This window comes from Nematostella vectensis, chromosome 1 (genome assembly GCF_932526225.1).
Source record: "Nematostella vectensis chromosome 1, jaNemVect1.1, whole genome shotgun sequence".
In the NCBI taxonomy this organism is placed as follows: Eukaryota; Metazoa; Cnidaria; class Anthozoa; order Actiniaria; family Edwardsiidae; genus Nematostella; species Nematostella vectensis.
In genome coordinates, this window is record NC_064034.1 from 6429333 (window position 1) to 6445160 (window position 15828).

The following is a 15828-nucleotide window of genomic DNA, read 5'->3' on the forward strand; positions in this document are numbered from 1 at the left end:
CAAGTTTTTAGTTTTTGTTTTAAAAAAATTGTTGCATGGATTTTTATCTTTCGTAAATGGCAAAAATAACATCGAGCACTTGTGGCATAATTCCAGCGCACTTCAGCACGCGCAGAAGACACACCTTTTGCATTTTCAGAGTAGTCACAGGGATATAAAATAAATAAACCCCTTCTTTGACTCACTGTGATATCGGCAGATAATGTCCATGAAAATTGCAAACTGTTCATTTTTCGTACCATTTCTCATCCCTGGACATTATCCGCCAATATCCTAGCTGCCAGATGGTTTTTTTTTTTTTACTGAACATGCATTTGATAAGCTTCTGCACTAATCTATTTTCCTCAAAGGTTTTTCATTCCGTGAGGTTTATGTAAAATATTCTCCATGATAGAAGATGATAACTTTGAATGGTAAATATGGTGCGCTGTTGTCCTTAGATTTTACTAGTGACACTGTATGGCTCATCATAAGAAATTGATTTGACGTTAACTAAACATGTATTTACTGTTAACAGTTACCAGTTAAAGAACATCACTGGAGTCACTTGCATTTTCAAAATTGAATGGTAAAAGTGCAGAAAAAAACTTTAAAATACCCATTAATTGTCAAGGCCTGACACTTTGATTCACAACATTTGATTGAGCACATACACTAGCATCGCAGCTACTAAGTAGGAGTAGGTAATGGTAATGGATGCCTTTTGGTTTTGTTTGACCCATTATTACCTGGCATAGCAGATTTGCCGCATGGTTGAAATAGTGCACGGCACATTCTCTGGTTTGAAGTCACTGTATTGCTCCCTAACTGGAAGTCAGTGTAAAGTGTCACTGTATTGCTTCCTAACTGGAAGTCACTGTCAGTGTAAAGTCACTGTATTGCTCCCTAACTTGAAGTCACTGTCAGTGTAAAGTCACTGTATTGCTCCCTAACTTGAAGTCACTGTCAGTGTAAAGTCACTGTATTGCTCCCTAACTGGACGAACACAACAAACTACCTCACTGCCATGCTTGACGCAGCATCTTAATTGAAGCTAGTCTGTTAGAGATCACTGTCACCAGTATGAGCACCAGTAATGTACCAGCAATAAACCAGTAGTCAAAGTCCTCTTTCAAGACATCAAACATGCGTGAGGGTGTGATTTGTGCCCAATACAAATCCAATCCATAGCCAAACACAAGACAGGTTGACTCTAGACCAGAGGGTGCCGTATGTATTCCCTTGATATACATAACTGTTGGGAATAAAGCATAAAAAGAAAACCATTTTATAACAGTTTCAAAAGTCTCTTGTTAGCTTTCTTGAACACAACATGAAGAATTGGTTCAATTAAAAGACATTTGATATTAGCACAATCTCAATAAAACAAAAGTGTGCAAAACTGAAATGGCAAAAAAAACAAAACAAAGGAGCAACTTCAGAATACCCGTCCACTGTGGAGCCACGTTACTGCCGTGGTCCGCAGTCCGCAGTGAAGCCGTCTTTGCACTTTGCTTATTTATAGAACAAGGTATCAAATAATCTAAAAAAATCTAAGTCATTGCTACCGTGGTCCGCTGTGTAGCCGTCTGTGCATATTTATAGAACAAAGTATCAAATAATAAGTCTAAGTAATCTAAGTCACTGCTACCGTGGTCCGCGGCAGTCCGCTGTGTAGCCATCTGTGCATATTTATAGAACGAAGTATCAAATAATAAGTCTTAGTAATCTAAGTCATTGCTACCGTGGTCTCTGGTCCGCAGTCAAGCCTTCTTTGCATATTTATAGAACGAAGTATAAAATAATAAGTCTAAGTAATCTAAGTCATTGCTACCATGGTCTGCGGTCCGCAGTCAACCCTTCTTTGCATATTTATAGAACGAAGTATAAAATAATAAGTCTAAGTAATCTAAGTCACTGCTACCGTGGTCCGCAGTCCGCTGTGTAGCCGTCTGTGCATATTTATAGAACAAGGTATCAAATAATAAGTCTAAGTCACTGCTACCGTGGTCCGCAGTCCGCTGTGTAGCCGTCTGTGCATATTTATAGAACAAGGTATCAAATAATAAGTCTAAGTAGTCTAAGTCACTGCTACCGCGGTCCGCAGTCCACTGTGTAGCCATCTGTGCATATTTATAGACAGCGGACCAACCAATTTCGCATTATGGATGAATTAGTAGTCTTTGACTGCGGACCGCGGACCAACATGACATATCCGATTATAATTTAATTGTGCAATGATAGATATTTTATATTGAGTAGTATTATAAATTAATTGTGCAATGATGGTCACTTTACATTAAGTAGTTCTGGACTGCGGACCGCGGACCGATGAATTTAGAGGCCTCAAAATGTAGACGGGTATTCTGAAGTTTAGTTAAAACAAAACTATCTGAAGTAGAAATTTTTTAACATTTTTTTCTCAGTTTCTCAACTTTTTCATACAAGAAGTATAAAACAACCAGTAATTTTCTGCAAAAATGCAAATTGTCTGCAAAAATGCAAATTAGGCATGGAAATTAAATGTAGCACAAAACTTTTTACTGTTGGAGTAATATTGGATTTTTTTGTTTAAGGTCACTCTTACAGGAATCCTACTTGTTTGATTGTAATTGATGTAGGCTTGGGGCAACGTCACTCTTACAGGAAACCTACTTGTTTGATTGTAATTGATGTAAGCTTGGGGCATGATTGTCATCTCAGGAATGTAGGGGTACAGTCCCTCTTCCCGGTCCTCCTGGGTGGGGTTGAATGTCCGCCGAGGGTCCAGGAAGTTCTTAGGGATGCTGAGGATGTACCCCGTTTGCAGCCCCAGCAACAAGTGCTTGTTAGTGATCCCTCGCTCAGTGATGCTCACGGTCATGGTGCGGATGGTGGTGGGGAAGACGTAGGACTGGTGGAGGATCATCGGGTGTGGTGGAGGGTCCATGGAAGAGAATGCAGTGCTACAGGGATAAAAAAAGAATTCATGTTTTGATATATTAAAAAAATGAAGAAGGCCAACTATGCCACCATCATGCAATTCATCACACAAATCATTTCATCTGCTTTTAAAGGAGAAAGTGTCATTTGTAAGATTAGTAGAAACCTACAGTTAAGCCATTTCTGTTTAGATACAAAACCCCTTATAATTATGCAAAATAGTTTTGCTATTAAAGACCTCTTGTCGACCACACCTTTGTTATTGTTATAAGACAATATTGGAATGCAAATTGTGAGAAGAATTATCAAAATTCTCATAAAAACCAACATTTAATGCTTATGTACAGTAATTGACCAATATCTACTGAAAATACACTATTTCAACCACTTCCATAAATTAGACTGTGGAAATGGATGCTTTCATACACTTTTGCTGGGATGATAAAATGATGGCTGACAGTGACCCTTTAAAAGAGTTTAGTCCTGTAAAAACAAGTCCCACTTAGACACATTTTGCTATAAATTACTCAGTATTTCCAGTGTTTGCAGAAGTCCTAGTATGGCAAGAGAATATGTAGCACAAATTACTGTACCTGTTCCTTTCCTCATATCCCTCATACAGCTCTAGCACCACCAGCTCATAGCGTCTTGACTTGGTGTTATACATAGAGTAAACTGCCCAGTTCTCAGAATGGACTAGATGGACAGGACCCTTGGCATTCTTGTGACGATTTGTGTAGATAATCATGCCTAAAATTGAAAAAAAAAACACATAATTTTGAGCTAGTACAGGCACTTCCTCACTCCAGTGCAGAATGACAAAGCTAAACAGACCTAAGAATCCTCTGTAGTGGCATAGGATTAGTGTCCCCATGCATAGAACCATAGTTTGGTATAGTTGGCAGCCCACCCTTCCCTGTATGCTATTGGTATTCCTAAATCTGTCACACATATCCCACCTGTCACAGCATCAATCAAGTAAACTGAGGTGCTAGGCTTCCCATCTGTTACTGCCTCTGTTGCTATAGCAATCAGGTTTGGGTTCAAGTACTTGTAGAGCACTCTGCGGTCACCAAGCACTTTCCCTTGGGAATGGACATGCTCCAGGGGGTTCTTGCTTGCTGCAAACATATACAGGCAATTACATGTGAGAAGTGTTAAAATCAATAATTTTCACATTGTGATTTAGAGTGAATTATTGCCTCTAGTGCATTATATACATATTGGAGTTTGTAAAAAAAAACATTTTGCTGATGTGAACAACGCTGTACTCAGGGGGGGGGGGGGGGGGGCACTTAGTACATAGGTGTACTTTATTCATCAAGAAAACAACTTGCCACATTGAACATTTCAAGCAATAAAATCATGCATGAAAAATGTTTTCAGCCAAAAACAAAAACATGGCTATAAATACTTTACTTAAACAATTTGTGTATCAATTAATATTTTATCAAAATGATTCCAATAAATAAATATTGAGATTCCAATTTTTGTCACGGACGTTTTTGTTCATGTTTTTACTTTAATTGAAAAACTAATGGAAGAATAAAAAGATCATTCCTGCTGGTAAGTTATTGGTACTAGGGATACACAATGGATATAAAACATCAGTGTACTGTAACCTTCAAAGACCACATGAAGCCAAAGTTTGTCACGGATTCAACATTCTTCTTAAGTCTAAATTTTGAATGGGAAAATCATTGTTAATGTACAGGCTTGGCTAACAAAAAAAACTAGGCTGTTTTGATACATAAATGCCTAATAAAACTAGGGACAGTCACCGGACCATAAAATATGGTTGAGACGTGAACCTTGGCCACATCTTCCCTTCTTGGCCAGTGAAAAGTGGTTGCTCCGACTTTGTACAGGAACTTGAAGTTGACATGTGTTGCAGTGGCATCCAGTACTCGACCAATGTAAAAGTTCTTTACATAATCTACAGCATAGTATTCCCCTTGTTGAATGGGCAATGGTGGGATGCGTGAAAGCCTTTTCTGGTGTAGCTCTTGAACCATCAGTATGCAGTATGCAGGTATGTCTTGCTGGGTAACCATCTTGCACTTGGTTGCAAGACATCTTGCATATATACAAGTAAATACACCACAGTCAAATGAATTCACCTGTTGAGTCACCGTCCTCATCCATTTCACATATCTCCAAGTCACTATCTATGTCCCTGTCACTCTCTGTATCACTATCCTCGCTGCTTTCATCAGTGGCCACACTTCCACCACTCTCATCACCTGAACTCTCACCCCAAGGTATATCTTGATTTCCATGCAAATGGATCACTTTATGGGGAGAAGGTTGACTTGAATATAGGCGACAGTGCAGACTAGGTCCCTCACTTGGCTCCAAGCAATGGATCTTTGCTATACCAGGTATAGGCTTTGCCTCTAGAAAGCAATTATCATGCCCAAGTTTGATGCTAGCTTTGATTATATCTGCCTTGAGAAAAAGATGAGTAGAGATGGCAGAACACATTGCGTTAGCAACTTTGGCAAATTCCTCAGCATTCCCTACTCTTGGCACTTGTCTAGATGACACTGCTGTCCACACGACCCTTTTGACAGTCCCCCCTAATCCATCGACTACCCCTTTTCTATGCGATGATGCGAAAAAATGACAATTGATCTTGACGCCATTTTGTTGCAGTGTTTGGTAAAAGTTTGCCATATACCTTTTCTTAAATTGGGAGCTGGGACCATCTGAAAAGATATCAACACTTGCAACCTGTGGGAACATCTCTTTTACCAAAGTATTAATAGTATAGTCCATGAAGACTGCTATTGATTGCTTGTCATGGTTGTGATCATCGGTGACTATATCATGGGAGTTACAGCCCATATGGCTACTGTGAACAATGTCACCTGTTCTTGGCACCAATGTGCTGATTGGATTTCATCCTGGTGCTGGCATGTGTAATTTTCTGAGAAATCTACTTGTACAACTGCTTCATTTTCATTTAAGTTGGCAATACGGTCTTCAAAAAAGGCTGATTGCTTCCTCTTGATGAACACATGCTCTAAAAAGCTAGGGATTTTCTCACTCAGACAATCTAGGGCCTCTTCTACAGTTCCCTCCTTGATTGTTTTCTGCATTTTTGTTACAGTTTTAGGCTTGTCCTGTTTTATGTCTATAGTGTTAGTAACCCTTTCCCATTGACTCCACTTTACAACATCATCTAAAGGGGCATCTTCTTTAATGCCATCCAGCCAGTTGGGACAGTCGACACATTTCCCCATCATGCAATCCTCTTTGCCACTGTCACAAACAAATTGGTCGACAAATGATCCAGAATATGCTGGAAAGCTGGAAAGCTCCTTACTGAGACAATCACAAAGACACTTCACATTCTCATGGTGCATGCAAAGACAGACTTCTCTTGGCATTGAGGACTGCAGCAAAACATTAACTGGCCGCAATGAGCTAAATTTACTTAGACCTATCTTTATACTAGGATGCTCTTTCTGAAACAATCCAAATGTTTCTTTTAAAGACCATATCAAATGTCTCTTTTGAAGTTTGGATTTCTTGCCATCCTTTCTGACGATTACAAATTCACGTCGTCCTGGGGCCTGACGGGAGATTGAGTCCAGAAAATTGAACTTCTCTGCGTTTTTAACTGTAAACTCAACGATTTTGTTGTTGCCTGAACTGCATGATTTCTGCTCTTTCAATGACACACCAGCAGATTTGGCAAGTTTTCGAACAACTGCACTTCTTTTTCTAGGGCTGTGTGGGAGATGTGGTGTCACCTTGTGAACTGCTTTTCCTAATGCTATGGGGGTCTTGTAAGCAGCCTTGATGTCATTTAAATTATGCTGAACTGGAGTAGAAATTCCTCTGGCAGCTTGCCTTTTCTATAATCGATGTAACCTCACTCTCTCTCTGCCTTTGATTCTCTGCCTTTAGGCCTCCAGTAGACTCAAAGTCTTTTTTCTACTCTCGCATTTCCTTTGCCTATCTTTAGCTTTATACGCTGCAGATTTAACTGGATTTGCTCTAATTTTTCCTGTACTTTCGGTTTCTTTCTGCTCCACTAAGGGATTTTTTTAATGGTTCATTTTGAGTGAACAAACATGTGCTTTAGCAATGGCATCCAAAATAGCCTGGTCAGCAATATTCCCCTGAGTACCATGCTCAGGTGCATGAGCAAAAGGTCAGAACTGCTGAACGCAAATATGGCTGTCATTTATGATAACTAAATGCTCCAATTGTATCACATATTCTTTAGCTAAAGCTAACAGAGCTAAAGTAAACAGATCGCCAAATTTTGGTTAAAACACATGCTGTAACGTCAAAGACATTCATTGTTACCTCCGTGACAACACTTAACAAAAGCTGCTGAATTAGTGATAACAAAAATGAAATAAATAATTTTATAGTTAGCAAGCATGTTACCCAGGCTAGACACTTCTGAGGTGTTTTTTTATGAAAAAGATTGAAAGTTCACAGGAATCGAGGTTTTATCTGAATGTAATAGAATATTGGTTGTTTTCATGTAACGTCCGTGACATTAATTGTTCTGTCACCAAAAAGGAAATTTTGGAAATCTCTACTACTCATGTAATACATTAATGCTGATCCATTTATGTATTAAAGTAAAGCCAAATAAATTGTGTTAAAATATTTTTTTCATAAGGTTTAACATGGAAAATTGTGTCTGAATGTAACGTCCGTGACTGTGGAATTGCCCATACAAAGAATGACCATTACCTAGGCACTGTATGTATTGTACAACCACTTTGTTTAACAACGATACACAAAATACGTTTTCAACTTTGTGTTCATTTAGGCTTTTTCAACTTTGTGCCGATTTAGGCTTTTTCAACTTTGTGCTAATTTAGGGACAGACCATTTGATATTTCACAGGGAGTGGCTAATGTTTGTTGACAGTCTGTGCTTGCTCAATTTATATAAGGGCCTGAGGCTTACTCACTCCTCCTGCCACATATCAAATGATCTGTCCCTTATAGTTTGTCTGTTCCACACCTACACAGATCACCTAGTTTTCTACAGCTTGTGAGCAGTCTTTCTAGTTATACCTTTCATCGCTAATAAACAATTTTCCCATTGTATAAATGACTTCACATTTACCAAAAATAAAACAATTTTACCATAAGAAATGATTTTATCATGCCTCATAATAAGTCACACGCAACAGCAAACAATAATTTCATCACTACCCCTCCTAACCTCCATCCATTAAGAAACTTGCAGTCTACCTTGTCTCCAATAACGTTACAGCATAACCACCAACACCAATTTTATCAGTTTCCAATAAATGGAACTTTACATCTAATAATTTCATGTCTGACAGGGCATAATAAGTAGGACCAAAGCTCCTACAAGTCTCACATAGCTTGAAACCCATCAATAAATAGTAATGTTGTCATTGTCTCACAATCTTACACCCACCAATAAAGAATTATTGTATTACTGTATTTTGTATCAGAGAGCCTAACACTCACCTACAACAGTAATTTTCTGCTGAGAAGTTGGGATCTGTACACGCCACATCTCTTGTGTTCCTAACTTCCCAGACTCTGCTTTCCTAAGCATGTGGCCTGTCACACTACCTGTCTCTCGGTCCACAAGGTAGAAAAAGATGGAGTTTTCCTCCTTGGTAATAGTAGAGCGGGCATCTTTGGTGTCAGGAAACACATGAACATTCTTTTCTGAGTCGAGAAGGAGAAGGATTTTTGCATGCTTGTTGTCTGTTGAGTGAATATATAATATATGCTGTCATGGCAATTATATAATAACAAAATGCTACTAAAATCAATGAAAGGTAGCAACACTGATGAGAACTTGGTTGCCCCAAACACTGACTATATATTGTAAACAGTAAACTATACAAAAAGCCCAAATACCAAATACTGTAGTCCTGTTAGTGAACCAAAAAATACAATACACCAAAAACTGGTGTTCGACTCTGCAGAGCCGAATAACGGTTTTTGGTGTATTGTTAACAGACATACAGTAACAAACTGTTAATTCAAATGATTTTGAAATTGTAGCAATGATGATTTTTCTTGAGGTCATCTCGGCCATGCTTGGTACTCCACTTGGTCAGACAAAAAGTCTAACCAAGCAAATTCTGGCTACATGCCCCTGATTCTTAAAAAAACAATAATTTTGCGCATCTTTGAAGCACCACTTGTACCCTTTGCCTCTAAATGAAAATGCAGAATATCAAATACAAGAGAAAGGTTACCTAAATGAGGCATTAGCATGGTTTGCATGACTTTAAAGGGGAGGATATTGCCCTGTGGGTTGTCCTCATCCAGGGGCTTTCCACTGATAGGGTTGAACACATGCAGCACACTGTTATTGGTTGATCCAGACTTGCCAATGATCACACACTGAGCAGGAAGAGGGAAGTGGGCCACTGTGCGTTGAGTGTAGAGCAGATGAAACTCTTTATTGTTGTGGGAGAAGGGCTTCAGACCAGGTAGGAAGGTTTCCCAGAGAACAGAGCCATCTGAAGAATACAATATTGCAATATTAATGTCAAGTATACATTAATGCAAAATGTTTAATTCTCATTTGGAATTAAAAGTTAGGACTAATTATGTAGTTTTTTGCTATAACAGAGCCACTAAAATAACATGAGTACCAAATTTTAATGTCATTTTGGAGGACCCTGAGATCTTTTAAGGGAAATATTATAATTTGATACAAGTGTTTTTAGGGTAGTTGTCATTTGTGTATTAGAAGATTGAATCAAAATACTTTTCAATGTATCTTTTGTTTTTATACTTAAAGTTCTTTTATACTTTAAATATGCCATCCCCTGATGATGGGTTTAGTGTAGTAACTATGAATATCCCTCTGAGACCCTCATTTGCTAGTTCTTCTTCTCAACATCATTATCTTATTATTGTCAAGGCAGTTCCCTAACCTGAAGAGTCCAAACCAAACATTTTCCCTGAAGCTATTGCAATCAAGATCAACTTGCGCAAGTTGAACTGGTCCCTTGTAAGCTGCTCATCCTCGGCCGTGGTCACGTCTGGTACTGGGGCGTGGCCCTGCTGTGCGTTTACAAACGTCTGAAACTGTTTTACAAGTGCCTGGAACTGCTTAGCTTGTGCACGTATCCTTCTGATGAACATGGACAGGACATCATCTGATAAAAAGAATATAAAGCACTGTCACCATAGTTGGATCAATGTTAAAAGTATCATGGATGAATACAGTAAAGATGTGATTATTGGAAAGCGAAGATGTTATAATTGTAAAGTGCTCAGAACAACAATGTATGATCGCTAATGTTATTTATTATTATTTATAAATCTCTGCGGGAACTATACTGTGTAATCTAGTGATGTCACGCATGAGGGATCTGCAGACTTTAAAGCCTTTAAAACCTTTAGATTTGACTAAAAATATACTTTAGGTACAATTTATGATTAATCTAAATCCGAAAACAGAGTTTTTCAATTAAACTAGAATAAGTTATAGGATTTTAAACATTTATTCCACTAACACTCAAAACCGTGCCTTAATTGATGTGCTTGATGACGCAGTACCAGATTTTCCATGTGACCAGGTCAAGTTCCTTTGTCTTGGCGGTAACAAGTTCTCACATTTTTATGCGTAAGACCATACGAGCGATAGAACACAAACACAGACGGAAATAACATGTTTTACAACAGTAGAAATCCCAATTTCAGCGATATAGAATCTGAGGATTCAGAATTCATCTACATCCCTGGCATTGGTCTTTTATGGGAAACTTCAATAAAGAATTGAAAGACTGGGCCATAGGAGAGCTGCTGGATTAACTAGACAAGAAATGGCTGGTGGAATACAACAAACAAGCCCTCTAGGAATTTTACAGCCTAACTACAATGGAAACCGGGAATAGTTTTTTGTGTGTATCTTATATACATTCATATTTGCCTTCCGCATTGAGATGAGAACAACACTAATAAGTTATAAAAAGCAAAACACAAGACACGCACAAGCATGTCGACACGAACGGAAGAGTGAAACTTTATAGCTTTCCTATCATTTATCAAGTGTAAATGTGGAAACTGTCATGTGGAGCTTTCACAAAATGTCTACGAGGAAGAATGTTGGTGGAGGGTGGTCATGAATTCGCTTCGCACTTACGTGTTGAAGAGATATTGCATGTTTAGAAATTATTGTAGATAAAATCTGTTGTTTACATATTGAGATTGTTGTTTATTTCTCATATCTTTCAGTTTCTTCTGTGCCGTTGCCTTCAAAGAATTCAGCTAGTTGATCTATGGAATTTTAGCACAGAAAGGAATATACTACCAGTATGTCAGCTTGTGTGTGTACAGTGATAAAAAATTTTTAAGATTTGAATAAGACTAATCAATATGCTTTCCCCTGTTTTATTCTATTAGTGTTTACTACTGAATTTATTAAAAAGCAACTATAATTCAACCTTGTGAATACTCTTTTTATTTCACAATTTTTCAACTAACTACATACCTGCCAACCCCCAGATTTAAAAAAAACCGGGAGATTTTTTAGGGGAGAGGGGATACTCTTATTGTTGTTGGGTACCCTGTGGTGAAGTGAAAGACAAAAAAATGAAATCAAAATTTTCGAGATTTACCCCCACGAGAACTTTGGAGAACTCTTGGGAAGTTAATAAGGACATGCTACTCTGTTATTTAAAGGCACAATTACTTGAAGTGCAATAACTTTTTGGTAAAACACTAAATTGACTAATGGTTCGATGTTAAGAACATCAATGTCAACTACTTTTTGAGAGGCCAGCGTTTTAATTCCATCGTATCCTGACCACAGAGCGCCTAAAAATTATCTTTGAAGAGCCTTGAAGCTGGCATGATTTACAACTCCAAAGGTCATTAATTATCTATCTAAAGCACAAAAATGGTGACCCTCCCATAAAACGGTGACGCAAAATTGAATGCCCTCCCCAAACAAAACAAAACACAAAAAAAGCGTACACGGCACGATCTTTCAGGAGCACCAGCAAATTTTATAACTGTAAGAAGTACTTTTTTCTGAGCCGTGCCGTGTTACAAAAATAGAAAGGGATGAGGCACTTTGTCAAGAAAAGAAAATATATGCTTTATATTTTTTTAACAAGAATATGGCGTGATTATCGTTGCTTTTAGCATAATTGTGGGGAGAAAGAATCTGCGTTTGAGGTGGGGAGGGGGCACTGACTTATTTAGGAGCAGTGTTGATTTAAAGCCCATATTCCAGAGATATAAATAAAATTGTATAGGGGGGCATGCTCTCCCATGAAAATTTTGCCATTTTTAAACATTTAAAATGCTAATTATTGCTAAAACGACATGGCGGAAAAACATGAAATGACACTTGAAATAAGACGGAAAAGGCAGAAAATTTCTACTTAGTGAGTGATAGCAAACAAAAAATAAAATGCGACTTTTTGTAAAGTGTCATTGAAATTTGAACTTTTCGTCCCTGAGCCCATACATAGCGCAAGGATGATCAAGTAAAAAATATTTTAAAAAGCCAAAATCTGGGTAATTGCATTTCGCCCTCACGTTATTTGTGTTTTGAAAATCATTCCGGAATATAAGAAATTGAGTCTTCTATCTCGAATTGCACAGGTTTTTCCGTCATGTCTGCTACCTAAATATAAAACAGCGTCATTAGCTCCTTCCCACCAGAATTCTTTTTTTTTTCATACCGCCAATGAAAAGATAGTGGGCAGGTAGGGGATAGGAGAACTTTGACATGAATGGAAATTTGTTAATTCATTGATAGAAATTATCAAAACCAAACTGCAATACACAAAAAGAGAAAAAATAGAAGCAACACGTCTGGGATTCTCCTTAGAAAAATTTTGAGATTCCAGACTTTAAGGAGGCTTGGAAATTGATCAGAATACCTGTTAAAAAATAAGGGCCTCTCCTAATCCTTGTATTAAAATTTGAGACCCTCCCCCAAATCGGAGCTAAAAAAAAGCAACCCCCCCTGAACATAGCAGCCCTCCCCCCCCCGTTAAATAATGACCCTTCCCTTACAAACTCGCACGAAGACACGGCTCCAAAGTATGAGCCAATTTCTCAACAGTTCGCGCGAAAATTGTCTAACTTGATTGGCCGATATCTGCAAGCATTTCGGTATTGCGATAGTCCTGTGTTCTGCAAGAAACGCTTGGAAAAGGCTGCTCGTTGACTATTTAGTTCGAAAAAACTGAAAACGTCATAACTTGAATTACAAACTATGAGATTTGCAGAACTTTGCGGCTAAAATCCAACTTCTACTTAAAAAACAACACGACTGATTAAAATTTGGTCATAAACCGGGAGATTTAAGGTAAAACCGGGAGACCGGGAGATTTGATAAAAAAACGGGAGAGTTGGCAGGTATGTAACTAATTAGTCCCCAAAAGAGCAACAAACTACAGTAACAGTTTTTTGTCTGACACGTCGATTTCCCAATTTCAGAATTTGATTGTAAAAATGTTTCCATTCGCTTTGAATCCTCCACATTTATGAGAGATAAATTCACTAAAAATATTTCTTATAATGTGGATACGTCCATGCAGGTAAAAAGTGTTAGTGACTTTCTTCGCAAAAAAGACGATTTGCTGCATTTGTTGTTAACCCAAACAAAATCTCAGCAAAATTGAAACTGTCTCGCGAAATACAAAATTTATTTGATGCCCTTTGAGCACAGGGAGCCCACTCAACTCAGCACATTGTTTATTTAGCATGTGCTTTAAACTTGGTTTATGAATATCAATTAGGTCACGAAGTTCTCAATAAAACTCCTTACAAATACATCATGTCTTATACTTTATTGTGTCCATTCATGTTTGGAACACTTGTTTTACACCCCTGCGTCGAATTCTTTCAGAAATATTCGGGTTTTGCAAAAACTCAACTTCAAGCCTACTGGCTTATTATGCCGCTATACACACAGGTCGACCAAACTCCCTAATTTGGAGTATCATAGAATTGTCACGTTTTATTCGATTTCAGTGAACAATACATTGTTTGAAAGCTTAAACCAAGTTCATTATTAGACAAAAGATAGAAAGCTAAAGGTTTTAAGCACTTTAAGAAGGTGATTGCTAAGATGTTTTTTTGTGTGTACACTGTATGTTTGGATAGAGAAAGTCTAGACCTAATGGGTCTAGTGACCTATTTACCAGAGCTCAGAATGGGTGTAATCGCAATAATATTAATTTCACTTTGAAATTCTATAGAATTCCAAAGTGGAATTGATATTCACCATAGTTGGATCAATGTTAAAAGTATCAAGGATGAATACAGAAAATATGTAATAATTGTAAAGCGAGGATGTATTATAATTGTAAAGCGCTCAGAACAGCAATGTACTGTATGAGCACTATATAAATGTTATTCTTATTTATTAATCTCTGCGAGAACTACTGTAATCTATTGATGTCACGCATGAGGGATCTATATACCAAGTTGTTAAATGTACATTGGTAGCAGGCTTCTGCATGTATTCATTATTTAGGTTTTTTATGCACTTACCATTAGGGTGTGCCCCAAATTCTTCTTGTAGTGTATTAAAGTTGGCTTGTGCAGGGGAAAAGGGGAGTTCCACAACATCCACAGCAGTGACTTCGGCTAGAGCCTCCTCTCTAGACCACATGATCCGTCCTGTCTGCTGAATTAGGGACATTGTATGGTCACTAGTCAAGAGGAACACTCTATAACCAATGCTTTGCTCCTTCTTGGCAAACAAGTAAACTGTTGCTAATTCAGGCTGTCCATGGTGTTCTAAGAATTTGACTTTTTGGGCCATTTCACTGATTTCTTTCCCACTTTCCAAATCCAAACTCTGCAAGTCCAGGGAATCCCCATTAATCATCATGGACACCACAATAGCTTTGTCATTCAGCACAGAACCAAACAGCAGGCAGTTATCAGTGTATTCTCTCATTATTTGTATTGATAGATCAGGATTGAGCTTCAAAAGAAGGTGGTTTTCAGGGGAAAGATGTAGGACAAACTCCGACTGGCTCATCCAAGAGTTTGTATAAGAGCCAAAAGCCTGTAAAGTCGGTTTCAAACTTGTTATATCAGCACCAGTCAAGGTACTTAAAATAACTTCAGCCATCTCTTGGCTGTTATTCTCTAAAGATCCAATATGCAAAGAGTGAGTTAGTGAGTCTGCACAGATAAGGGCTTTTCCCTGACTGATAATACAGCTAGCAGTTCCAGAGGAGACCCATGGAGCTGCTAGGGATTTTGTCTTATCTAATTGACCTTTACCAGCACTTAGACTCTGCACTATTATTCTCCCTTCATCTTGCACTCCAATAACATGAACTTTACTCCCCGAGTGGGACATTGCGTACAGTTTAATGGTGTCATTCGACCTATGATACGACCAATATTCAGACCCATCTTGTAACGAGAATGCCTTCACCAAATTTCCAGAAACGACAACTATCTGTTTGATCCCTTTATGTTCTGTGATCACTGCGTCGATTCCGTTCCAGTTGTAAACGAAGTTGCGTTTGGGGGCGTCCGGATCAGGTGCTCCTTTGTACATCATGTTTTCCCAGAGCAAGCTACCAGATGAAGTATCCCAAGATCGAACGAACTTCCCACCTCCTGAGACGCTCACTAGAAAGCTTCCTTTATGCAACAGAGCATCGATCTGTCCCTCGTTCTCCTCCATGACAATCCTCCACATGACTTGCCCAGTTCGTGAGTTAAGCGATGCGAGCACGTTGGATTCAGTCGCCACATAGAGACGTTTACTGGTGTGTGAAGACACGTCGAAATGCACAAACTTAGTCTTTCCTATAAACGTCTTACGCCAGTCTAACAAACCAACTTGGTCCTCGAATAATGCAGAGCTAGATTTCGGTTGAAATATTAGAGAAAAGACGACAATGGCTAAAATAGACAAAGACAGCGCCATCTTGAAAGGAAAGCACCGGGTAGGAGGCGCGGT

The 15828-nt window shown here is 38.4% G+C and overlaps 1 protein-coding gene across 2 annotated transcripts; it reads right to left on the reverse strand.

Moving 5' to 3' along the window:
• Positions 1–17: 17 nt before the first annotated feature.
• Positions 18–15824, reverse strand: LOC5519055 (ER membrane protein complex subunit 1). Of its 2 annotated transcripts, XM_032363780.2 has the most exons (9): positions 14394–15824; positions 9809–10033; positions 9122–9388; positions 8376–8621; positions 3861–4022; positions 3495–3651; positions 2635–2924; positions 972–1234; positions 18–928 (listed from the first exon to the last, which is right to left on the reverse strand). In XM_032363780.2, exons 1-8 carry the CDS (start codon positions 15793–15795, stop codon positions 999–1001), a joined length of 2985 nt encoding a protein of 994 aa, XP_032219671.2. In that variant the 5' UTR covers positions 15796–15824; the 3' UTR covers positions 18–928; positions 972–998. The 2 variants fall into 2 exon arrangements, with proteins under 2 accessions (XP_032219671.2, XP_001638961.2); XM_001638911.3 differs by having other exon boundaries at positions 18–1234.
• Positions 15825–15828: the final 4 nt, after the last annotated feature.

What these genes read in the sequence shown, in the direction of transcription:
- LOC5519055 (XM_032363780.2), bottom strand. Translation starts at nt 15,795, where the DNA reads ATGGCGCTGTCTTTGTCTATTTTAGCCATTGTCGTCTTTTCTCTAATA. An exon ending in CATGCTAATGCCTCATTTAG is followed by an intron (nt 8,622 to 9,121) that starts GTAACCTTTCTC and finishes TTCACTCAACAG; the next exon opens with ACAACAAGCATGCAAAAATC. An exon ending in CTTGATTGATGCTGTGACAG is followed by an intron (nt 3,652 to 3,860) that starts GTGGGATATGTG and finishes TTTCAATTTTAG; the next exon opens with GCATGATTATCTACACAAAT.